At 37.6% G+C, this 25,873-nt stretch overlaps 1 protein-coding gene across 4 annotated transcripts in view; it reads right to left on the bottom strand.

Moving 5' to 3' along the window:
* Nucleotides 1-25,873, bottom strand: part of nbeaa (neurobeachin a) — a 772,475-nt gene that overhangs the window by 99,016 nt on the left and 647,586 nt on the right. For all 4 annotated transcript variants that reach the window (XM_073043888.1, XM_073043887.1, XM_073043884.1 and 1 more), the window contains one exon: nt 3,858-3,998. In XM_073043888.1, coding sequence (XP_072899989.1) covers nt 3,858-3,998 — 141 coding nt within the window. The remainder of the gene's footprint in view (nt 1-3,857; nt 3,999-25,873) is intronic.

The raw sequence follows: 25,873 nt of genomic DNA, 5'->3' as shown, positions 1-25,873 counted from the left end.
CTGTGGCAAGAAAATGAAAGGCAAGAAATTTTCCTTTATTAGGAACAGATTTTTGTAAATTAAGGAAATCAAGGAAAATGGAATTAGTAAAAGAGTTCTGAGATAAAAGAATGCCCAAGATCATGCTGAATGTTAGCACATGCATGAAAAGCTGAATAGTCTACTCCTGTTGTATTTCTTACATTTGTAAGTTCAAACCAGGCAGGAAACACTAAATACACTAATATCATCTTTTGTATTCTTCAGTGAAGTCAATGGAGTGAATTTCAATGGAAGAGACCAATAATAAAATAACACAATTTGCTGTAGACCTAAGAATGAGCTCTGTGAACTAAGTGGTTGAGTGTCACAAGAGAGTTGGACCCATCCGACATATTTATCAAAAATGCTGCATAAGCAATGTCTTTAGTATTGTCAATGATTCTGCCCATCTGTCTAACAATCTCTTTGACCCCCTACCATCAGGCAGAAGATACAATAGATATTAGAGTTCACAAGAACTGTTAAGATGAGAAACAGCTTCTTCCATCAGGCCATGAGAATCCCTGCCACCACCCAAGTCTCATCACATAGGAAGTGTCAGTCATTTTGTCCTGTTTACTTTTTAACTTGTGTTGTAAATGCACCTTATTATTTGTTAATTTATTTGTGGTAATATTATATGTGTTGCATATGAGTTATACATACTGTTCTGTGCATGTTGGTCCGGTGGAACGTTGTTTTGTTTGGAGGTATACATGTATATGGTTGAATGACAATAAACTTGAACTTGATGTGTAAACTGTCATGAGAAGGAATTGGAGGGGGGAAGTGTCTTCATGAAGAGGAAAAGATGATTCAATTGTCTTAGAAAATAATGATGTAAGGAATTGGAGCTGAAGTAAGACAGTTGGTCCCTTGAGCTTGCTCCACCATTCAACAAGATCATGACTAACTTCAACTCCAATTTTCCTTCCTATCCCTATATCCCCAAAATTGATTAACTTCTATTTTTAATACAGCAGTTTGTAGCTGAAGAGATTTGTCATCCTAAATGGTCAATCTCTAACCTTGAGACTGTATTCCCTTGTTCTAGATTCCTTATCTAGGGCAAAAACTTCCCTCAATTCATTCTGTCAAGTCCTCTTAGCCTTTTTATATCTCAATGAGGTCATATTTCATTCTTCTAAACTTGCGGTCTAGCCTATACAATTACTTCTGGTATGGCAAACCTATGATTCCAGGTACCAGTCTGATGAACCTCTGCTTCAATCCCCCTAAGGCTGGATACATCAGTTTTTTATGAAAGAAAATCAAAATGTTATGTCACACTAATGATGTGGTTTCACCAAATCCCACATTATTGCAGAAATACAACTTTACTCTTGTACTTAAATCCTCTCATAATAAAGGCCAACCTACAATTTGCCTTTCAAATTCCTGCTGCATCAGTGGGTTAATTCTCAGGACACTCACATCTCTTTAAACTTCTACATCTCTCATGGTTTAAAAGTACTCAGCATTTCTGTTTCTACAAAAGTGGATAATCCCATATTTTCCACATTTTACTTCCTCTCCCATATTTTTGCCCACACTAAGGTTGTATATATTCACTGAAGCTTTTGCATTCTCATTCTCATCAATAAACTAAGAAATGTTACATTTGATTCCCTCAGCCAAGTCATTGATATTGATTGGGAATATTTGGAGCCCAAGTACAGATCAATAAAGCACAGCCTGCCAACCTGAGAAGAACGTAATTATTTTTATTCTTTGTATTTTATTTACTAAACAACTTTTAATATACAAGCATATTACGATCAAGTTCATGTCCCCTGACATTCGTTGAAATCCTACAAAAATCCTTATCAAAATCCTTCCACAAATTCAAGTACATCACCATCCCCACTGTTCCCCCTCATCTATTCTATTAGTTATTTTAGTAGAAGTTATGTTCATTAAAGTAAACAAATTTATCAACAGAAACATAAATGTTCTGCTTCTGTGTTTTACTTCATATTGGAAATTGCACACTCATAGCTCAATATTTTCCAACCATTAATTTGATCAATTTTGCTTAAATATTTTATGATTTAAGATCATAAAGAAGATAGGTAACAGGTTCTTGAAACTCATTATGCACTGAGATTCTTAAGAACTCCCAGAAAAAGACTGCTGGTTGCAGAATTTATACTCCTCACTGATGTGACAGTGGCATTCTAATGTTCGTAAGTCTTGATCTTATAAAACCACCAATACATTGTGAGTAATTCAATGAAAAAGCTAATAGCATTAGTGTTGGATTTGTTTTTATCTAGCTTGGGACAAAACAACATCAAGGTCTTACAAACAGTTTAATTTTTTAAAAAGTTTTTAAAAATATGTATGATTCATGAACTTCAAACCACTTAATTAAAATTCTTCAGTGAGACAATCTAATGAGATTTCAAAAATAAATAAATCTTCCAATCAATTGGGTATACTTATACATGTTTTAGAAATGTCAATGTAGGTAAAGCTTCAACGTTTATTTTATTTCTGACTCTTACCAATCTGCATTTTGTCATATAAAACTAATATTTGAGAAAGATAAATATGGACTGAAAGTAGGTTTTATTTTTATGTTAATCAGGTATTACTCTTTATTCACAAATTTCAGTTTTTTACTAAAGGGAAGAATTAATGAGAAATTGCAAGATAATCCAAGAATGTTCTGTAAAAATCATAAAATATCTATGTAGCAGTGCAACCTGAAGGTTATGTCATTGCTTAATCTGATTTTGTAATTTCATGTCAAACTGTGCAACCTAATCAGTTTTATTAGATATGGCTGACTGCCTGTCCAGACCTTTAATACAGTTACACTCAGTGTATCAATCTCATTTCTATCTTAATGGTATTAACTACAAATATCTGTTTAAAAATAAACTCTCATAGATTTTATCACAAAAGAGTTTTTGTAATGCTTCTGTGTATTGAAATTTAGGACTACTTTAACAATGTTTTAAAACATCAAAGGAATAAAATTGATATTGTGGATGTTGCTAATCCACTAGCTCATATTTCCCTTAAAGTTCAATGTAAGCTCTAAGGATTTCACGTACCAAGCAGGCATGTCTGTAAGTACTAAACACTGTAATAGTTACAAAAAGGATTGAGTGACAAGTTGCTGTGAATGTCAAATTATTGAAAAATGAATTTCTTCTCCATGAAGATGAAAATAATTAATATAAATGTCATGTTATTGAACTTAATTTATAATGGATTACTTCAATTGTTTGATCCTGTATGATGCCATCACAAACAATTAAAACCAAAAAAAGGAAATAACAACTTTTATAATAACCACTCAAATGAACAATGTTATAGATTAAATATTTGTAACAAAATTACAAGCAGTTTCATACATATTATATACCCCAGTTTGTACTTTGATAATATTTATAATCTGCAACACAATAAATTGTTTCTATAGTAGTGATAATATTTGGTCTTATACATTAATTCTTAGATTTAACAATAAAATGTGTTATTTGCTATTTTTGTCTAATTAATACATCTGCACAGAATATTCAAATTATCCATTCCAAATAATCAAAAGGTCATCAATATATGATTAAAACTATTAACAAGTGGTAAAATTAATAAACTAGTAACAAGTTAATAAGTGAAATTGGTAGGACTAACAAAACAAATTATGATTTAGAGACTTTTCTAGATTTTTCAGCATATCTGAATAAGGCATTTCCAAATACACATTGAGTTCCAGAAGAAATTAGCTGAGTGTATTGAGTTAGAGAAGTTAGACTGAATGGACTGCTTCCTCTATTGATTCAGATGATTTAAAATAAAATAAAATATGCAAAAAAGATACTTACAATTCTGACAAGCCAAGCTAATGTGGAAGTAGCTGTGGAATAATGGGTATTGTAATGATATGGTGGAACTTGATCATCCTCCCATGTCTCATAGCGTTCAGCATAGAAGACAGCACGCTTTGGGTTCAAAGATCCAATAGGCTGTCAGAGGAAAAATTACAGACAAGAAAAAGATAATGTTAGCTTTAAATATTATCTGGAAAAATAATACGCAGATTCTCTTAAACTGTCTGTTCTTCAATTATAGAAATAGATCCCAACAGTATTTTCTTTCAAATCACTAAAGTAGATTGGTAGTGTAGCAGTTAGCATAATGCTTTACAGCTTTAGTGATCTCGTTTCAATTCCACCATTGTCTGAAAGGAGTTTGTACATTACCCTTGTGAGTGCATGGGTTTCCTCCAGTGCTCTACTTTCCTCCCACATTACAAAGGTTTCAAGACTAGGAGCTTGTGGGCATGCTATGTTATCATGGAAACTTGGTGAGACTTGTGGGCTGCCCCCCTGCACATCCTTGGACTGTGCTGGCCATTGATGCAAATGATGCATTTCACTGTATGTTTGAAGCATATGTGACAAAAAAGCTAATTTTTAAGATCTTTATATATTTAAAGCATGGACTACCATAATTTCTACAGTCTTGATTGAAAAGCTACAGAACCTAGGGCTCTATACCTCCCTCTTCAACTGGATCCTCAGCTTCCTAATTGGAAGACTACAATCTGTGCAATTGGAAATAACATCTCCACCTCACTGGACCTTAACAATGGAACTCTACAGGAACGCATGCTTAGCCCACTGCTCTACCCTCTCTACACCCATGACTGTGTGGCGAAGCGTAGCTAAATGCCATCTATAAATTTGCTGATGATACAACCATTTTTGGCAGAATTTCAGCTGGTGATGAAAGGGTGTATAGAGTGAGATATACCAGTTACCTGAGTGGTGTTGCAGCAACAACCTTGCACTCAACATCAGTAGGACCAAAGAGCTGATTATGGACCTTAGGAAGGGTAAGATGAGGGAATACAAACCAATCCTCACAGAGGGATCAGAAGTGGAGAGAGTTCCTAGGCATCAATATCTGAGGACCTAACCTGGACACAACATATTGATGCAGCTACAAAGAAGACAAGACTGCAGCTATATTTCATTCGGAGTAGGAGGAGATTTGGTTTGTCAACTAAAACACTCGAAAACTTCTGCAGATGTACCACAGAGAGCATGCTGACTGGCTGCATCACCATCTGGAATGGGGGGGGGGGGGGGTTGTTAATGCAGAAAATTGAAATAAGTTTCAGAAACTTGTAAAATTAGTCAGTTCCATCATAGGTACTACCCTCCATAGTATCCAAGACATCTTCAGTGAGCGATGACTTAGGAAGATGGTGTCCATCACTAAGGATCCCCACTACCCAGGACATGCCCTCTTCATACTGTTACCATTGGGAAGGAGCTACAGAAGCTTGAAGGCACACATGCAGCGATTTAGGAACAGCTTTTTCCCCTCTGCCAACCGATTTCTACCTCACTACTTCTTTGTTTATGCTTTTTTGTACTACTTATTATAACTAAACTATTTAATAGGTATATATATATGTATGTGTATATATATATATATATATATATATATATATATATATATATATACATACACACATAAAAACAGTTAACATGACATATATATATATATATATGTCATGTTAACTGTTTTTTCCCTATATTTATCATGCATTTCATTGTGCTGCTGCTGTAAAGTTTACAAATTTCATGACATATGACAGTGATATTAAATCTGCTTCTGATCATCTTTGTTACTGCAAATCCATTAAGGATTCATTTTAGCCAAACTTCAAGAATAGTTTTGCAAGGTTATTGTTTCTTAATTGAAGAGATAAATAATGGCAGCATCTACATTGTGAAATGTTTTTGCTGTGATGGGCTCACTACTGACAAAGGCATTGAGAACAAATTAACAACTTCTCTGAATGAGCTAGAATGCAATTTACCAAATTTGATTCAACATGAATTGTTTTACGGTATATATATATATTTATATTTACATACTATTCTTTACATTTTCTCGAAAGCCATAAAAGTTCCAGAATGTTGTACGGCATATACTATTTTAACCACAAAGCTTGTAGAGAAAACTGTGTTCAAATATATAGAAGTAGATAGATTAATAATTAAATAATAATAGCTTGCTGCAAGACACAACCCTGGAAAATTCAGTTTTCCATACTTTCTTTAAACAAATAAATGTGAAATTTTGCCTCAACAACTAGTACTTGACATATTCAACATGCCGTTTTATCTGTATGGCCTGGGTTATATCCAGTACTTGACAACTAAATCCTGCAATGTAGAATTGTTAAACATGTCTGTTTTTCAGTGATGTCTCACGAATGAGAAACAACCCATCAAATACTGTGGATTTTAAGATAAAAATATCCTAAAGAAAGAAATATAAGGTGCTACATGACATACAGCAGTGTTGAATGGTTTTGTTAAAATTATATATTAAATACATTTAAGGACTCACATGTAATGAATCACTAAATATAATTAAAATGCTGTATCCTTCCACAAAATAGTTGATAAATGTAAGATTTGTATGTAGCATACTCTTCTAAAATGTGCTTAAAACTACTTCTTTATTTGATGCAACATTATTTTCAATGACATTTCATCCTTTTTAATGTTTTTCATTTTTGCTGAATTGATTTTTGCAGGTCCTAGTATTGTTTTTAAATAATACAAATGCAGAGTCCATTAAGTAAACAAGCTACCTTTAGTTATACTTTCAACCACAAACTAAATAAGTATATTTACATATTGAGGATATGTAGATTTAAAAGAAAACCAGAAATGGATCATTTATCAACAATCTTCCCAGCACACTGGTTGGTGTTTGATACTTTTCCCTAAATACTATTCAATTTGAAAATAACTCAAAGGAATTCGATTTTATTCAGTCTTAGAATGTGGTTCCATTGACAATATTAGCATTTAATATTGATTGCTAGTTTCTGTGAAAGTTGACGCTGTGGTTTTTGAAGCTGCATTTTATTCAGTTAAATGTGGAACTGTGGTAATTGGACATTAATGAGTAAGATGTAAGCATAGAATGAAAGGTGATCTCATTGACATATAGGCTCTGAAAGAGCTTGTTAGGGTACATGCTAAAAGGTTGTTCCCTTGGCTGGAGAGCTTACAGTTAGGGAATATGCTTGCAGGATAAGGGTTCTGATATTTAAGTGTGTCTACGCTGTATCTTCACTTACTGGGCTGCAAATCTATGGAAATCTTTACCCCAAATGCTCTGGCATTGGCATATTCAAGGCTAAGACTGACAGACTTTGGAGAATCAAGAGATGCAGTATGTGAATTAAACAGAGAAGTGGAGTTGAGGTAGTTGAACATTGTCAATGACAGAGAGGTCTTGTGGTTAAATCTCATTCTTGTTTCTCATATTCATCTTAGTTGCCAGTTTAAGCATTAAGTAGAATAACAATAGACTAGACCACTAGACTAACTGAATCTTTTGGCTCTCAGCAGAGAAATCCCTTCAGTCCCATTTCCACTCTTAGTTCCTGTAACCTAGTATCTTATACAGCTAAGCCTATGACTTTGATATGGCACTCAAGTCACATATACAACAAACCTAGCGAGGACAACTGATTGCCTATCCTATAGAACTGGTTGAGCGATCCCAAAAAAGACAGAATAACTTCAAGATTAATAGTTTTCTTTATTGATAGTTAATAACTGAAAGGAAGGATGTAAACACTTTATAGAGAGTGCAGAGGAGGTTTACCAGGATGCTGCCTGGATTAGAGAACAAGTCTTATGAGGATAGGTTGTGTGAGCTAGGACTTTTCTCATTGGAGCAAAGAAGGCTGACTGGATATTTGACAGAGTTGCATAATATTATAAGAGGCATTGATAGCATGAACAGCAGCACCCTATCCCAGGGCAGCAATGGTTAACCATTTAAAGTGAGTGGAGAAACGTTTAGGGGAGATGTCAGAGGTAGTTCTTTTTACACAAGGAGCGGAAGGTGCTTGGAATGCATTGGTAGGGGTCGTGGTGGAGCAGATACAAGAAGGATATTTAAGATTCTTTTAGATAGACACATGGAAAGGAAAAATGGAGAGTTATAGACTGATCATGGAGGGGGTTATACGGAGTTGGCAAACATCATGAGTTGAAGTACCCATACTGTTCTAGAAATCTAGAAATTCTCAAACTGAGATTCTGTAGATTGTTAGTTCATATCTTCTATCTGATTCCTAGATCCATAAATACAAATAATATTTTATGACAATCAGTGCTGTTACACTGAAGAAAAAACTCTTGTAAATGTTTGATCTTAGATTATAGTGTTTCCTGGTATGTATATGGTCAGACCAAGAAGTTAATTCTGCTATTAATCCTTTGAGTGCTTCACTGGTAATTCTATCAGAAATGAACATCAACTCTACAATTTCCATATATGTCAGCAGCAAATTTCTAATATTGAAAGTCCAAGAATTTCAAAAACACATCAGTTCAAATTGCCTAGAAATTTCGCAATAAGCAAACATGCAGATCTGTCACTGATATGAGAAATGGTCTTAACATTAACCATGAAAATAACCCAAAACAGCTAATTTACAACTACAGAAAATTATAAATGAAAAAATAGAATTATAGAACCATAGAAATATTATATAGAAAGGAAGCTTCTCAGTTCCTTGCTTCCATACCAGACAAAATAAGAGCTACTTAGGCTAATATTGCTTTCGGTTCTTCAGATTTACAAGTAATGACAATGGCTCAATAAAAAATCCTTTAAATGTAAATGTAATGAGTTCCATTAACTCATTAAAATATTTTCTCAACTCTTCTTTGATATTTCAATCAATGAACCAACATCTTGTGTCAGTCGATGATTTCACCCTGCTAAGACCTGCTCTAGATACATACACATCAGTTAAATTACCTTCCCCCTTGTAACAACATACTAAGCCTCGCCAGTCTTTCCTCTTAAAAAAATTACCTAGAACTTTGTGAATCTTGCCAGCATCCTTTCATGTGCAATAATATCATTTTTTCTAGTTTTGGTAATTGGAACTGAACATATTATTTCAGCTGAGAAATGACTAGTTTCTTGCACAGTTCAAGCATGACAATGTCCACTTGGCAGTCAGAGTATATATCCTATATCGCTTCTCAGGCATCGTACCTTTCTGTCCTGCAGCATTCAGTAGACTCCCAGATTTTCTTTGTTCCTCTGCAGTTTTTACTATTTATCATTTAATGAGTACTCCCTCCCCAACACAATGTCTGACCATTCTATAAACTGAATTCCATTTGCCACTAAATTAGTCCATCAACATCTTTCTGCAATTGACGACTTCCTCCCTCGCTATGAAGTACAGTGCCAAATTTGGTATCATCTGACAAATTCCATATTACATCCCCTATATTTTCCCAAACCACAGATAAAAAACAGGGAAAAAAGAGTAACACTGAACATCATTGAAGACCAAAATATTCAGCCTTCAGTCATTAAAATTTCCATCCATTTTCACCTACTGAGCCAATGCAAATTCAACTTGTCATTTTACCTTAGATCTCTTGGGATTTTACATCCCTGCTCAGTCTGTAGATTTCAAACTAAAGCTTTATCATAAACCTTCCTTAGAAACAGGAGGTAACTATTGCTTCTAATGAAATTTGAAAACCAGTAATAAAATATGTTTACAAAGCAATAAGGAAGTCCAGTCATAAGGGTTAAATGATTTAACACAGGTGTACAAAATTGCCAGAGCTAGCATTTTTAAGATGGTAATTAGCTTTGTCTTTGCTATCATTTTTTTGATTTATTAGTCTTTACTATAGAGACTTTTTGCATGCAAAAAAAGGCAGTGATTTAAAAAAAGGCAGTCCTTATAATTTTAATTAAGTAATGTGCAGTGACTATCTGTTGAGAGCTTGTCCTAATTATACAATAGATTTAATTCCTTGGAACTTTGTGAAAGAATTTTTTCTTCAAGGAGCCTAACTGGTTCTAATTTGCCAGTTATGTAGTATTTCCTTGTGCTCTTTGTAACTAAAGATGACTTGAAATTACATGTTTGAGTCAACAAATGACTGTGGGTTAATTTATAGGTGAATGATTATGCTAGCATCCGGGTTTACTGACATTCTGCCAGAAGAATATTCATCCTGAGGGTTTTGGTTGACTTTTCTTCCTTGACTTTTTAAAAAATCAGGTCATGGTTCATTGAAGACATTGCGCAAATTGTCCTGCAAAGTGCTACAGTGCAGGTATTTCCTCTAGGATCATTCATGGCAACCAACATATAAAAGGCAGCAACAGACAAAGGCTAAACAAAACTTGCTTTATATTATTTATGTTGCAGGTAAAAACTTGATATCTAATGAAAAGCTAGATGGGGCAAATAAAAAACAAGAACAAGTTGTTGGAACTTAAAACATTTACCTATGATGTTAATTTTAGCCTGGCTAGAGAAATAGCTGGCAATGGTGGGGTGTGGTAAACCATGTATATCTGTCTGGACATGCCCCTCTGCTGACTGCTCCTGTGGCTCCTCCCACAGACCCCTGGATAAGGGTGATTGTGTCTCTGCTCCTCCGACAGTCATCTGGCATGGACGTGCTCCATTTTACTGCTAATTAAAGCCTTTCAGTATTTACTCTACTTCCAGTCTTTTGGAGTTATTGATAGTGCATCATGGGGCAATTGTGTTTGAGAAAGAGGCCAGGGTCTTCTTGAGGACTGTTTGGTAGGAGAGGGAACTTTTAATGGTAGTGATAAGGGAAGCCATGAAAATATCTAAATAGAAGAGAGATACAATTTCCAAATTTGTCTTCCCTAAACAAGGCGCCACAATGAACGACAATACTTCTCCATAACAGCACAAGCAGCTGCACTATATGCTGAACATCATGTTTTAAAGATTTTTATTATTTAATTTTGTCTTATGAAATCATTGTTGAATATGATGCTTTTTGTTATGTTTGTACTGACCGAAAAATAAAATTTCATTCATTCACTCATTCATTCATTCATTCACTCATTCATTCATTCATATCCACTTACAGCACATCAACCACTCCTTGCCTTCCTTCTCCAACAGACATTTATCTTCTTCTTCAGAGTTTATCTTCTGATTTGCTGGCTCATTGTCTGAGCCAGAAACATTTTGGAATGTTGGATCAGCATGTTTACTTGCTACTTGGGACCCTCATGACCAGCTTAACTGTTAGCATATTTGAAGTCAACATTTGATTGGACATAGACTTGGAGGTAGGGAACAGTGCATGACACCCAGCAAAGTTGATGTTACTCAGAAAACATTGTGAACACTGCAATACTACAGTTTAATGGTGTTAAGACAGTGTTATTTGTTACCTTTGTGATATTTATTAAGGTTCCATAAACATTGTATACTTCAGTTGTGAGGTTTCCAGAACAGAACTGTAAAGATTACCCTCTGCAATGCTACATTTTGTCAGTTTCAACATGCAGTATTCGAACGATCTAAAAAACAAGATTTTGCAGCTGCTGATGCTCAGCCTTGTAGATGTGACCTAAGCAGATAGCTTCTGAGTCCTCAGTCCCAAGACCTCAGAGACTCCATCTTCCTCCCATCCTACCTTCCCTAGACACCCCAATCCTCCCCCACCTCTGACACCACCAACTCTCTTACTCCTTCTGATCCCAGCTCTAATCACTGCCATGTTCTTGCTATTCCCTCTAACCTTCCCCTCTTTGCGGCAGAGTAGTCTGTCTTCAGCAAGGACACTTTCATTGTCCTCTTTTGCTGACCTCAGTGAGATACAGATCCAGCACAATGCCAAGCTCTTCTTCTGTTGTCTTTGTTTCTCAGCTTACTTCTTTGGCAAGAATTTATCACTCTGCACTGATAACTCCTTTTTCCACCTCCAACCCTCCTGTTCTTCTTGGACTCTCTGCTCTGGTTTTCTGCCTGCTCTGTGTCTTTTCATTTCTAATTCTCAGCGAGACATCAAATAGCTTGACTTCAGCAGTCCTCTCCCCTCCTTGAACCTTATCTCCTCTGAACACACTGCCCTCCACTCTCATTGCACCAACCCCAACCTTATCATTAAGTCTGAAGACAGAGGAGGTGCAGTTGTAGTGTGGCGAACTGACCTCTGCCTTGCTGAGACCAGGTGTCAGCTCCCAGACACCTCCTCATACTTACCCTTTGAAAAGAACCCCACTCCAGACCATCAGGCCATTGTCTCCCACACCATCAGAAACCTCATCAACTCTGGAGATCTCCTATCCACTGCCACCAAACTCATGATTTGCTTAGCCTGCACTGTCATTTCTATCCCCTACCCAAGATCCACACAACTGACTGTCCGGTTAGGCCCATTGGCTCTGCCTCCTCCTGCCTTACTGAACTCATGTCCGCATAACTCAACTCTATTCAATCTCCCTTGGTTCAGTCCTTTCCCACCTATATCCTTGACACTTCTCATGCTCTCAATCTCCTCAACAGTTTCAACTCCCTGGACTTGACCACTGCATTTTCACTATAGATATCCAGTCCCCATCAAGAAGGCCTTAGAGCTCTCTGCTTCATTCTCGACAAAAGACTCAACCAATTTCCTCCACAATCACACTCCTTCTGGCAGAACTGGTCATCACCCTCAGCGATTTCTTCTTTGGCTCCTTCTGCTTTCTCCAACTCAAGGGGTAGCCATAGGTACCAGCACAGGCCCCTGCTATGCCTGCTTTTCATTGTCTATGTGGAATAGTTCATGTTCCAAACTCTCCCTGGTAATGCTCCCCAACTCTTTCTGTGCTACACTGATGACTGCATAGGTGCTGTTTCATGAACCCATATGAAGCTTGTCAATTTCATTAACCTCGCCTCTAACTTCCACCTTGCCTTTAAATTCTCTTGGACCATTTCTGACCCCTTTCTTGACCTTTCTGTCTCCATCTCTGGAGAAAAACTATCCACTAATATCTTTTATAAACTTAACGATTCCCATGGCTATCTTGACTATACTTCTTCACACCCTGTCTCCTGTAAGAATGCTACAGTATTCCCTTTTCTCAGCTCCTTCGTCTCCGCTGGATCCGTTCCTAGGATGAGGCTTTCCTTTCCAGAACATGTCCTCCTTTTTCACAGAACGGGGTTTTCCTTTCTCCACCATTGATGCTGCCCCCACTCCAATTTTCTCCATTTCCCGGACATCAGTGCTTACCCCATCTTCCCACTGCATTAACAGAGGTAGAGGTCCTCTTGTCCTCATCTACCACCCCAAGAGCATCCAACACATCATACTCTGTGCCTTCTGCCATGTTCAACAGGAACCTAACACCAAACCCATCCTTATTTCCCCTAAACTCTCTGCTTTCCACAGGGATCACTCCCTCTATGATTTCCTTGTCTATTCATCCCTCCTCACTAATCTCTCTTCTGGCACATATCCCTGCAGTGACAGAGATACCGCAACTGTGCATTCACCTCTGCCCTCACCTCCATTCAGGGCCTCAAACGTTTCTCCCAGGTGTGACAACACTTCACCTGCAAATCTGCTGGGATTGTCTATTGTATCTGGTGCTCCTGATGCAGTCTCTTCTACACTAGTGAAACTTTACGTAAATTGGGGGACTGCTTTGTCGAGCACCTCTTCTCCATCTGCCAAAAGTGGAATGTCCTGGTGGCCAACCATTTTAATTCCTATCCCAGTTCCCCTTCTGATGTGCGGTCCCTGGCCTCCTCTTCTGATACAATGAGGCCACTCACAGGGTGGAGGAGCAATACCTCATATTCCATCTAGGTAGCCTTAAAATTGATAGCATGAACATTGATTTCTCCTTCAGGTAATTTCTTTTCTTCTTTTTTTCTTTTACCCTCCCTTTCCCTCCTTCTATTCTCCACTCTGGCCTCTTACCTCTTCTCCTCACCTGCCTATCACCTCTCTCTAGTGCCCCTCCTTCATCCCTTTCTCCCATGGTCCAATCTCCTATCAGATTCCTTCTTCTCTAGCCCTTTATCTTTTCTACCCACCTGGCTTCACCTATCACCTTGTCCCCCTTCCCATCCCACCATCTTTTTATTCTGGCATCTTGCTCATCCCTTTCCAGTCCTGAAGAAGGGCCTTGACCCAAAACACTGATTGTTTATTCATTTCCATAGATGTTGCCTGATCTGTTGAGGTCCTCCAGTATTTTTTGTGTGTTGTTCTGAGCGCCAAGCTGTTTAAAAAAAAGGGGATCATCATCATGTGCAATGTCATGATTTTTATTGGCAAATTCTACAGAAGTAGTTTGCCAATGTCTTCTTCTGGGCGATGTCTTTAGAAGACGGGTGACCCTAGCCATTATTAATATTCTTCAGAGGTTCACACACAAAATGCTGGAGGAATTCAGCAGGCCAAGCAGCATCTATGGAAGAAAAGTACTGTCAATGTTTCACACCAAAACCTTTCTCTTGTTTACGATTGGACCCTTCCGAGATTGTTGGCCTGGTGTCAGTGGTCGCATATCCAGGACTTAGGCAATGCACCAGCTGCTTATACAACCATCCACCACCTGCTCCTGTGGCTTGATGTGACCCTGATTGAGGCTGGGGGGGGGGCTAACAAGGTGCTACACCTTGCCCAAGGGTGAACCTCAGGTTAACGGAGGGAAGGAGTACCTTACACCCTGTCACCCATAAAAAAGGGATATAGTTATTATTTTGTGAAAAAATAAGAATACCACTTTCCAAAATTATGGGATGAGATCATTGAATGTTAGGTGTGGCATACTATTGATGTCAATTGTGATGGTTTTATGCTGATGCCAGGAAATGAGAGCAATATTGCTCAACTCCATATTTTCAAATGCAGAATATTATTTTTTGTCCCTCCAGAGATGTGAGGGAATTTCTGAGACTCTTTCCTATATAAGGAGTAGATGAAACCAAAGCAACCATCTTTTCCCAGTATAAGCAAGATAAACATTTCAGAATAATAATTTGAATGAAAGAAGGCTACATAAAATTATACACGTATATTAAATTAATCTCAATGACTTGCAATGTGGGTTCCATGTCAAGCCTAATTAACATGGAAACTACCCAAAGAACTCTATTTAGGCTGGCTAAAACTATATGACTTTGCAACTTTAGGTTTATAATATGTGTGAAAATTAAGTAAAATTCATTTTCCAGTTCCTCATATATGAAACAAAATTATTACATTGTTGTTTTTGATTACTTGAAAAATGTGCTAATTTATACTGAACTGAGGGAGAGAGAGAAACATGTTTTAGAGAGAAAGAACATCAAACTGTATGCTGTCTGAATTACTTTTACATTAACTTAAAACATAGACTTTGGAGGAACCTAATGATATCATCAAAAGATTTCTATGGCCCAAATATCATGGATGGTAATCATTTTCAGGTTCAAAATGTGTGAAGATACTGAACAAGTATGCACTCCTTTTGCACCAGAAAAGCACTATCTGCCATACCAGCAGAGCCAGAAAAAGAGCTTTCCCTCCCCATGTCCGAATGAATCACAAGGTTCCTTTGCAAATGTGGAAAGCTAATGGTTGCTTGAAATTCACTTTGCTTAATTACTCTGCCTTGAAAGCAGCTGGGCAAATTGTTCTTTAAGTTACAATGTTTAAATCGTGCAGAAATAGACAAAACATCTGATAAAGTTTTCTATTACTGTAGGATCAAATGTTATTAAATTTTCTACATGAAAGTCAAATAGAACAGAACTGCTACTTCCCAGGTTTCTGTGTTACACAGCTTCAATTTTGCAGACTATATAGAGTAGGGCCTAAAACATAATATGAGACTACAATTGTACATCAAATTAAAACCACTTAATGTATACAATTAGTGAACAATCTTGAACTGGGTTAATAATACTATTTAGATCACCACATGTTGCTTTAAAAGGCAGCATTAAATTGATAAAAGCTTTAAGAGTTAAACAACATTCAGAAACAGTTTGATGACAGAGCACCTTTATTCAGTAATACAGTTGCTGTTTAGTGCACAATTTTCAGCACAAGCACACATACAGTATTTGGTGAGACTTGTGTGATTTACCCAATGAAACTGTGTAGTCCTCTGTGCACTGCACATGTTCACTAGAAGTAATACATTGCATAGTGCTAATTTAGTGGCAGCACTATGAAATAGCCATGTACTAAGCAAGTTAATCCGCGGTGTGAATCATACTCTACACCAGGAAAACAGCAACCCCTTTTCCATATGGATCTCACCACCACTTGTGTTATTCAAAGGAATCCTTTGCATGTTTGCTGGGAATGGAATAGATTTATAGCAAGTGTATAACCCCTATCACACAGAAGTAAGTGTTGAAAAGGATTTGGTATCACTACTATGCTAGGAAGAATAAGCCCAGGATCTGTATGCATTCTTATGCAAGTTACCAGTTGGATTTCCCAAAATTATTAACAATTCATGAAAGTAATGCTACTAATGGCTCAAGCACTTGTGGTCTTTATCTGCCTCTTCAAACTCCTCAGATGGTGTAGAACTTGTGTGAGGTAACCCTCTGTTGGGGTGACACCTGTGTTATCCTTAACTCCAGTCTCTCATTCCCAACGATTACCAAATATAGATTCCTTTACCGATTCCCATCAGCAAGTATGTAGAGTTCTAAAATCTGTGCAGGAATGCCAACGTGTCACTTTCTTTACTCTCTTACAACTAGGGTCTGGCCATGTGGAAGTTATTGGCCCTCTGTAAGAATTTAAAGGGCAATTTGGTGGTAAGTCAAGATGGGGAGAAGGAGGAGGAGGAAAAGTGACATATTAATAACCTATTTCACATGAAGAAAATTTTCAGAAGAAATAGTGAGACGTGGAAGAAGTGGATGGTAAATATTAACATGAGGAGGCACAGTAGCAAAGTAGTTAGCACAATGCTTTACAATACAAGCAACCTGGGTTCAATTCCTGCCGCTATCTGTAAGGAATTTCTATGTTTTCCCTCTGACCACGTGGGTTTCCTCTGGCTGCTCTGGTTTCCTCCCAAAGTCCAAAGACGTCCAAAGTCCAATTGGTCATTGTAAGTGGTCTGGTGATTAGGCTAGGATTAAATTGGGGGATTGCAGGGTGGCGTGGATAGAAGGGTTAGAAAGGCCTATTCCTTGTGTGTCTCAATAAATAAATATAAACAATGATCTTATTAATTGTAAACATTAACATAAATTATGATCCCTGAATATTGCAGTCCATGGACTCTGTGGAGGCCATGATGATCAATATTTCTCTGTTAGTGTGCTGGGAAAAGGGTTAAGTATTATTTGTCATCTCTTGCTATTCATGGAAAGTACGTGACACCTTGTTCTGTAAGCGAGCGGGGAGTGTGTTAATAAGTGCACTGCAACCTGCCTTAGCCAAACGTCTTCTGTGATTTAATAGTTGGAAGTATATATGAACTCTTAGATCTGTCTTAGAGCAGTATAAAGGATGTGCTAGGGCAAATGAATGTTGGAAGTTAGAAACAATGTATATTGTGAATGCTGGGGTACATAGGACAGAGCAGTGAGTCTAGTGGTGCAGATATTGAAACCTGAAATTTGAAGTTCTGAAACTTCTCCCAGCAACAAATTTAGGTCCTGTTCACTTCTTGCCATGGACATTTAATTCACATGGACTGCTGATGGGCATGGTGGACGACTCTTCTAGTTGTTGACTAATGTGTCCAAAATTGTGTCAGGAAATCTTTCTCTAAGCTCTAAAAAAGTTTCCAGTAACTTTTATGACTTCTTGTAACAGTTCCAGACAACAGGTTGCTGATTGCTTTAATCAGTACTAACTCAGCTGTGAAACAAACTTTTAAAATTAACTCTTATTGTAATGTGCAATGTACTTAAAAACAAATGATATTATTTGATATTACTTATTATTGTGTATGAAGACTATAATAATGAGTTGGAGCACAAATTTTAGATGCAATGTGTACTGATAAAACTGGCACAGGTGTCCTCATGCAATTTTTTCCCACTACCACACAATTTTGCCCTGTATTTTGCTCTTATGGTCTATACCCCTTGATTGAATTATAAACTTCTAACTCACTCCCCAAAATGTATTAGTCTACATTTAAACTGTGTTAAAAACACACACACACACACACAAACAAAGCTCTGCATTCAGTCATAGATAAACTGACTGGTTTTCTTAGTGTGTGAAATATTCACAGTAATCCCTAGGGCTTAACCTTACCAGACTTTTAGTATACTGTAAGGTCCTGATATACATTCTTTAAAGTGCAACATGATTTAACCCAAAAGGCTTTCTAATACTTTCTCAACTACTGTAAAATGATAAACATTCGTATTTCCAAGCTCTTTAGAGTCATGGGAAAAGGATGTTAGTACTAATGTACTGTTTCTTTAAAGACCCTCAGCTTATATTTACATATGATCTTGTTTTTTCAGATTTTGTGAACAAATAATATATTACAACTTTTAATAGTACCAACACCGCAAAGGAATTCCCACACTGTCATATTTTTCAAATAAAACTTGGAAATATTAAAAATATTTTATACTGGCTACACAAATGTCTGAGATTTAATAATACATAAAATACCATGTCAAGATTATGAATGTTTTCCACTTTGTCATTCAACAAAGACTATCATGGATTATTCTCTTTTACAGTAGGATGAGGATATAGACCCAAAAGATTCAAAACTCTAAACTAAAAAAAATTGTTAAATAAATATAGGATGGAGTTAAAAGATACTAGCTCAACAGGTCAAATCACCTGAATCATCTCAATTATTTCACTTTCTACTCAGATTATTGTCTGCCTACAAAGCCAGCTATTAACTGAAAATGTTGTTATACAACAAGTCATAACACATAGTATATACCTGATTACTAATGAATAGATTATTTGGCTACCTGAATCATCACTAGATCATCTTGTGACCTTAACCACAGCCTTCTGAGCTATGGGGAAAGTGAACTGAACTAAAACTTGTAATATGGATCAAATGAACCCAATGACCTTCTCACCTGCTATTTATTTATTTTTTGAGATACAGCACGGAACAGGCCCTTCCAGCCCTTTGAGCCATGCTGCCCCGTAACCCTCAATTTAACCCTAGCCTAATCACAGCACAATTTATAATGACCCATTAAACTACCAACTGATGTGTCTTTGGACTGTGGGAAGGAACCAAAGCACTCAGAGGAAACCCAAGGAGTCATGGGGAGAACGTATAAACTCTTTACAGATAACAGCAGGAATTGAACCCAGGTTGGTAGTACTGTAAAGAACTGTGCTGACCACTACTCTACCATGTCACCATGGTATGACTGCTTCTGGAAGTGACTATTTCCAAGTGAGCCCTCTACTCATTATCTCCTGTTTTGATTTGTTTATTTGATTAGCTAAAATGACATTCATTCACGGATTGTTAATTTGCTGTCAAACTAATTAAAGTATTCAATGTCAGGAAGTACTGGTTAATGACGGCCAAAGATTTAGGTATAAAATTGAAGAATGTAAGGAATCTAAAGGACTTTTGTTAAAGTTCAATAAAAGACAATCCATTAGTTCACAAGTTTCTGCACAAACCAATTAACTAAAGGTTTTTTTTGTAGATGCAGAAATAGTTCTGAAATTAAACGGTTAAATGATGTTACTCTCTCAGACTTTAAATGAGCTACATCTCCTTTCTAGAATGTGAACTGAAACTGGTGATTTGAAATAATGACAACAGATAAAAGCATTCCTGGCCTTCAGTCTCACAAAACAGAATTGCCAGTAAAACAGAGGGAATGAGACAGAAACAATGGTGCTGCTAAGCTCAGGGTGTTGTAAGAAATACAAAAAATTGCTCTTAATGCTGAATTCTATCTATTAAAAGAAAAGTTTACACTTTATGTTAATTGATATCAATGGGAAATAAGCTTTCCTAATTGCATTATTATTTATCATGACAAAGTTCTACACGTGTCATACGTGACATGCAAATTATATATTATTAATTAAAATAATAATAAAATTGAACTGAATAAATCAAATTAAAGCCACTAAATTTACAATTAATTAGCAACATTTCCCATTCAAAAGTAAAGCTACAAAACAGCAAACTTTCCATGCACTAGATTATAGTAAAGAGGAATTTTGTTTGGCGGAGCAATGTATTCAACAGAGTTTATAAACTATTAATAATTCTGCATCAAAATTCTTCAGAACCAATCATACAGGATACCTCTCAGGATTATAGAACCCTCACTAATGGAAATATGAATTTATGCAAATTCCATCATGAATTTAATTTTTTTTAAATGATAGGAATGTCAGTTACAAGAATACAAGCATCTTCAGGAGTTATGGAATAGGGGTAGAAACTGGTTAATTCAAAAGACAGTTAAACTTTAAAAAACTGTTAACAAGGAACCCCAGTAATCACAGACTATTGTCTGTTAAGAGCTTAAAGTGCCAGCGTTACATCAGGAGGCCATTTAAGAGATCAGCTTTGGAAACTTACACGGCAATCTCTTCTATTGACACTTGTAAAATAGCTTATCTAAAATGTAACATTCTCTGATACTCTAAAGTCATTGAAATTAGGCAATAAATCTGAGACATTCTGATTTTTTACCATTGTAATTATACATAGGGAATACAATCTTAGGGCATTGTGGAAACATGTAAAAACTGCGGAGCCTTGTTGGAGATTTTTGTATCATTGTTAACTATTGGAATCCAATGTACTGGAAGACTGGATGGTGACTTGAAGGAGGATCTAGGAAACTACAGGATGATGAGCCTAAGGTCAATGTTGGAAAAGTTACAGCAGGGGATTTCAGACACAGGATCTATATGCATATAAAGGCAAGGACTGATAGGGACAGTTGGCATGGCACTCTGTGTGGGAAATCATGTCTCATGACTTTGACAGTGTATTGAAGAGGTGAACAAGAGGATTGATGAGGGTAGAGCAGGAGACATTGTCTACATGTACTTCAGCAAGGTCTTAGACAAACTCCCACATGGTCAGCTGAACAGAAGATTAGATAACATGGGATCCAAAGTGAGTAAGCCAAATGGATGCAAAATTAGCTTGGTGGTAGGAGTCACAAGATCAAAGGGTGGAGAATTGCTTTTACACCACACGCTGCACCTGCAAAGCTAACAGTATTGTGAAGGACCCCATGCCCCCCTCACACAAACTCTTTTCCCTCCTGCCATCTGGCAAAAGGCACCAAAGCATTCGGGCACTCACGACCAGACCGTGCAACAGTTTCTTCCTCCAAGCCATCTGTCTCCTCAATACTCAAAGTCCAGACTGACATCGACATCATTTATTATTATATTGTAATTTGTCCTCTACTATGCCTATTGTCTTGTTTATATAATTATTGTACTGCCCTGCACTGTGCAGGTCCATAGGCTAGTGCAGTTTTTTATGTTGTTTTATGTAGTCTAGTGTAGCCTTGTGCTGTCTAGTGTAGTTTTGAGTTTCATGTAGTACCAGGGTCCTGGAGGAACATCGTTTCATTTTTACTGCGTACTATATGAGCAGTTTATGGTTGAAATGACAATAAGCTTGACTTGACTTAAGATTGGAGGCCTGTGACCAGCAGTGTGCCACAGGGATTGCTTCTAATTCCACTGCTGTTTGTCATCTACATTAGCATTTTGGATGAGAATGTAGCTGGCTTGGTTAGTAGGTGTAGAAAAGTATTAAGTATTGCTTTCTGGGAAGTTAACCCCAGGGCAGGACTTAGGCAGTAAATAGTTGTGGCTATATAGTGTTGTAGAACAGACAGACCTAAGAGTACAAGCACTATTGGCAATGCAAGTAGACAAGGTGGTAAAGAAGGCTTCAAATATCCTTGATTTTGTTGGTCAGAGCATGGAGTACAAGGGTTGGGACCTCAGTTAAAACTGTACAGTATGTTGGTAAGATAACACGAAGTATGGTGGTGCCTAGCAGTAGGAAGGATGTTATTAAGCTGGGTAAGCTACAGAATAAAACCACAAGGATGTTGACAGGGTTGGAGAGCTTGAGTTAGAAGGAGAGAATGGAAAGGCTGAGGATTCCCTCCTGCTTCCCAATTTTACTGTCTCCTTTTCCCTCTTCTGCTCCCCCCCTTCCTCTTTTTCTCCTCCTCATCTTCCATTTCTCTCTTCTTCTAGACATTGCCAACATAAGGACATACACGATGGCTGAAGTCATGGGTGGAAAGAAAGTACCCTTAATTGCAGCCTAGCCAATTGCTTTTAAGTGTTAACATAAATGTTCCTAAAATTGTGAATTTAATGTTTCAATTTAACAATCATTGGTTCATGATTTTTAAAGATCACTTTCAATATTTTTCAAAGATGAAAGTCAAATGACAACATGCCAGAAGTTCTTCACAATGTCTACTTTGCAATGTTCAGAGGTTGTGAAAGATATAAATTTAGGTTTGTTCTACCCAGAGATTATACAGGTCCTTCCAAAATTACAACACAGTTCCATTCATGTGCACTGTTTGTAACCCAAACAGTTCACAAATTGGAAAGAAGCCCACAAACTGAGTTCCCACACAGCTGAAGAGGTTGGCATTATAATCAGAGCAGATGCTGTTGCACTTTCCAAGAGTAAAGAAAGTTTTGGATACTATGAAGAGTAGTGCAACAAAGGAGAGAGTAGGTTCCAAAATTCGAAGTTCATCAGCACTGGAAAAAAATAAAACCTATATTGTATATGCAAAGGACTAGGAAGACCTCTAGATACATAGGCAGTCATTGATGGGAACAGATTATCATCTAGACCCAGATATAGTACCCAAAAAAGTTCAATGACTTTCAACAAATATTTCCCTTTCATGATTGATTACATTAAAAGTAGTCTACTTAGTTCTGCATAAAAATTCACTTCATCATCAGGAGTTATTGAGTTATATGATTCATTGCCCATGCAAGCTTAAAGCTGAGGTAGTGTCATCTAATAATGGATCACTGATGGATGATTTGACAATCTGATGCATGTACGGTACATGATAACAGTGCTGAGCACCTTGAGGAAGCCTATATATCTGCAAAAGCTGTGCTTCCTATGATCTGGAGCAAGAGAATAAGGTGGACAAACTGATGGCACAATTAGAGATTGGTCAGTATGACATTGTGTGGGTCAGTGTGGGCATCACTGAGTCGTGCCTGAAAGAAGGCCATAGTTGGGAGATAAAGGATACACTTTGTATTGAAAGGACAGGCAGGGAGACATAGGTGGTGGTGTGGCTCTGTTGGTAAGAGGTGGAATTACATCTTTAGAAAGAGGTGACATAGGGTCAGAGAATATTGAATCTTTGTGGATGGAGTTAAGAAATTGCAAGTGTAAAAAAAAACTGCAAGGGAATCATATATAGGCCTCCAAATAGTAGCCCAGATGTGGGGTTGAGATTGCAAAGGGAGCTGGAAAAGGTATATAATAAGGATAATGACCCAATTATAATGGGGGACTTCAATATGCAAGGAGATTGGGAAAAGCAGGTTGGTGTTGGATTGCAAGAGAGGGAATATGTTGAATACCTATAAGATGGCTTTCTAGAGTAGCTTAACTTGAGCCTACTCGAGGAAAGGCTATCTTAGACTGGATGTTGTGTAATAGCCCAGATTTATTAAGGAGCTTAACATAAAGAAACCCTTAGGGGATGGTGATCATAATATGATTAAATTCCTACTGGAATTTCAGACGATGCACAACTCACATGTATCAATATCACAATGGAATAAAGGGAATTACAGAGGCATGAGAGGGGAGCTTGCCTAGGTGGATTGGAGGAGGATAGTGGCAGAGATGACTGCAGACCAGAGATGGATGAAGTTTCTCGGAATAATTCGCAAGGCGCAAGATAGATATGTCTTACATAGGAAGAAGTTCTCAAATGGCAGGGGTAGGCAACCATGGCAGACAAGTGAAGTTAAGGTCTGCATAAAAGCCAAGGAAAGGGATTTAAGGTAGCAAAAGTGAGTGGGAAGTTGGATGATTGGAAAGCTTTTAAAATCCAACAAAAGAGAATTTAAAAAGCTATAAGAAGGGAAAAGATGAAATATGAGGGCAGATAAGCCAATAATATAAAGCAGGATACCAAAAGTTTTTTCAGTTATGTAAAGAGAAAAGGGGAGGTGAAAGTTGATATTAAACCACCTGAAAATGATACTGTGAGGTAGTAATGGGGGACAAAGAAATGGCAGATGAATTTAATAAGTACTTGGCATCAATCTTCACTGTGGAAGACATTAGCATTGTGCCAAAAGTCCATGAGTGTCAGGGAGCAGGAGCGAATGCCATTGCTACTACAAAGGAAAAAGTGCTCGGCAAACCCAAAGGTCTTAACCCTGGCCCAGATGGACTGCATCCCAGAGTCCTGAGAGAGGTTGCTGAAGAGATTACGGATGCATTGGTCATGATCTTTCAAGAATCGCATGATCCTGGCATGGTCCTGGAGGACTGGAAGATTCCAAATGTCACTCCATTCTTTAAGAAGGAAAGAAGGAAGGCTAAAAGAAGGAAATTATAGGCTTGTTAGCCTAACCTCAGTGGTTGGGAAAGTGTTGGGGTCTATTAATAAGGATAAGATTTCGAGGTATTTGGAGACTAATGATAAAATAAGTTAAAGTCAGTGTGGTTTCTGTAAAGGGAAATCTTGCCTGACAAATCTTCAAGGAACTAACAAGCAGGGTGGACAAAGGAGAGGCAATGGATGTCATTGTTTGATAAGGTGCCGCACATGAGGCTGCTTAACAAAATAAAATCCTGTGGTGTTACAGGAAAGATACTGGCATGGATAGTGGAATGGCTGACTGGCACGAGGCAGCGAGTGGGAATAAAAGGGTCCATTTCTGGTTGCCTGCCAGTGACTAGTGGTGTTCCTCAGGAGTCAGTATTGGAACCGCTACTTTTCACATTGTTTGTCAGTGATTTAGGTAATGGAATTATGGCAAAGTTTGCAGATGCTACGAAGTTCTGAGCAGCAACGCAATTGCAGGTAGGACTTATACAAATTGGAAGAATGGGCAAAAAAGTGGCAGATGAAATACAGTGTAGGGAAACATATGATAATGCATTTTGGTAAAAGTAATAATAGCGCAGACTATTATCTACGGAGAAGGTTCGAACATCAGAGGTGCAGAGGGACTTAGGAGTCCTCGTGCAAGAGTCCCAGAGGTTAATTTTCAGGTCGAGTCTGTGGTAAAGAAGGCAAACAGAATGTTGGCATTTATTTCAAGGGGAATAGAATATAAAAACAAGAAGAAAATGCTGAACCTTTATAAGACACGAGTCGGGCCACATTTAGAGTACTGTAGGCAGTTTTGGGCCCATATCACAGACAGGGTGTGTTGTCTTTGGAGAGAGTCCAGAGGAGGTTCACGAGGATGATTCTGAGAATAAAGGGGTTAACATATGAGGAGCATTTGGCATCTTTGGGCCTCTATCCACTGGAATTTAGAAGAATTCGTGGGGATCCCATTTAAACCTACTGAATGTTGAAAGGGTGGATGTGGAGGGAATGTTTCCTGTGGTGTGGGTGTTCAAAGCTAAAGGGCACAACCTGAAAATTGAGGGATGACCCTATAGAATAGAGGTAAGAAGACATTTTTTTAGTCACAGAGTAGTGAATCCATGAGATACTCTGCCACAGACTGCAGTGGAGGCCAAGTCTGTAGGTACAGTATATTTAAGGCAGATGTTGATCATTTCTTGATCAATCAGGGCATCAAAGGAGAAGGCAGGTTTATGGGGCTGAGTGGGATCTGGGATCAGCCATGATGGAATGGTGGCGCAGATTCGATGAGCTGAATGGCCTAATTCTGCCCCTATGTCTTCAGGCCACAGTTTAAGAATAAGTGGTAGGCCATTTAGAACAGAGTTGAGGAAAAACTTTTTCACCCAAAGAGTTGTGGATCTATGGAATGCTCTGCCTCAGAAAGCAGTGGAGGCCAATTCTCTGGATGCTTTCAAGAAAGAG

This window comes from Hemitrygon akajei, chromosome 4, assembly GCF_048418815.1.
Source record: "Hemitrygon akajei chromosome 4, sHemAka1.3, whole genome shotgun sequence".
Taxonomy (NCBI): domain Eukaryota; kingdom Metazoa; phylum Chordata; class Chondrichthyes; order Myliobatiformes; family Dasyatidae; genus Hemitrygon; species Hemitrygon akajei.
The sequence above is the reverse complement of the archived record's forward strand: the minus strand, read 5'-3'. Positions and strand labels throughout refer to the sequence as shown.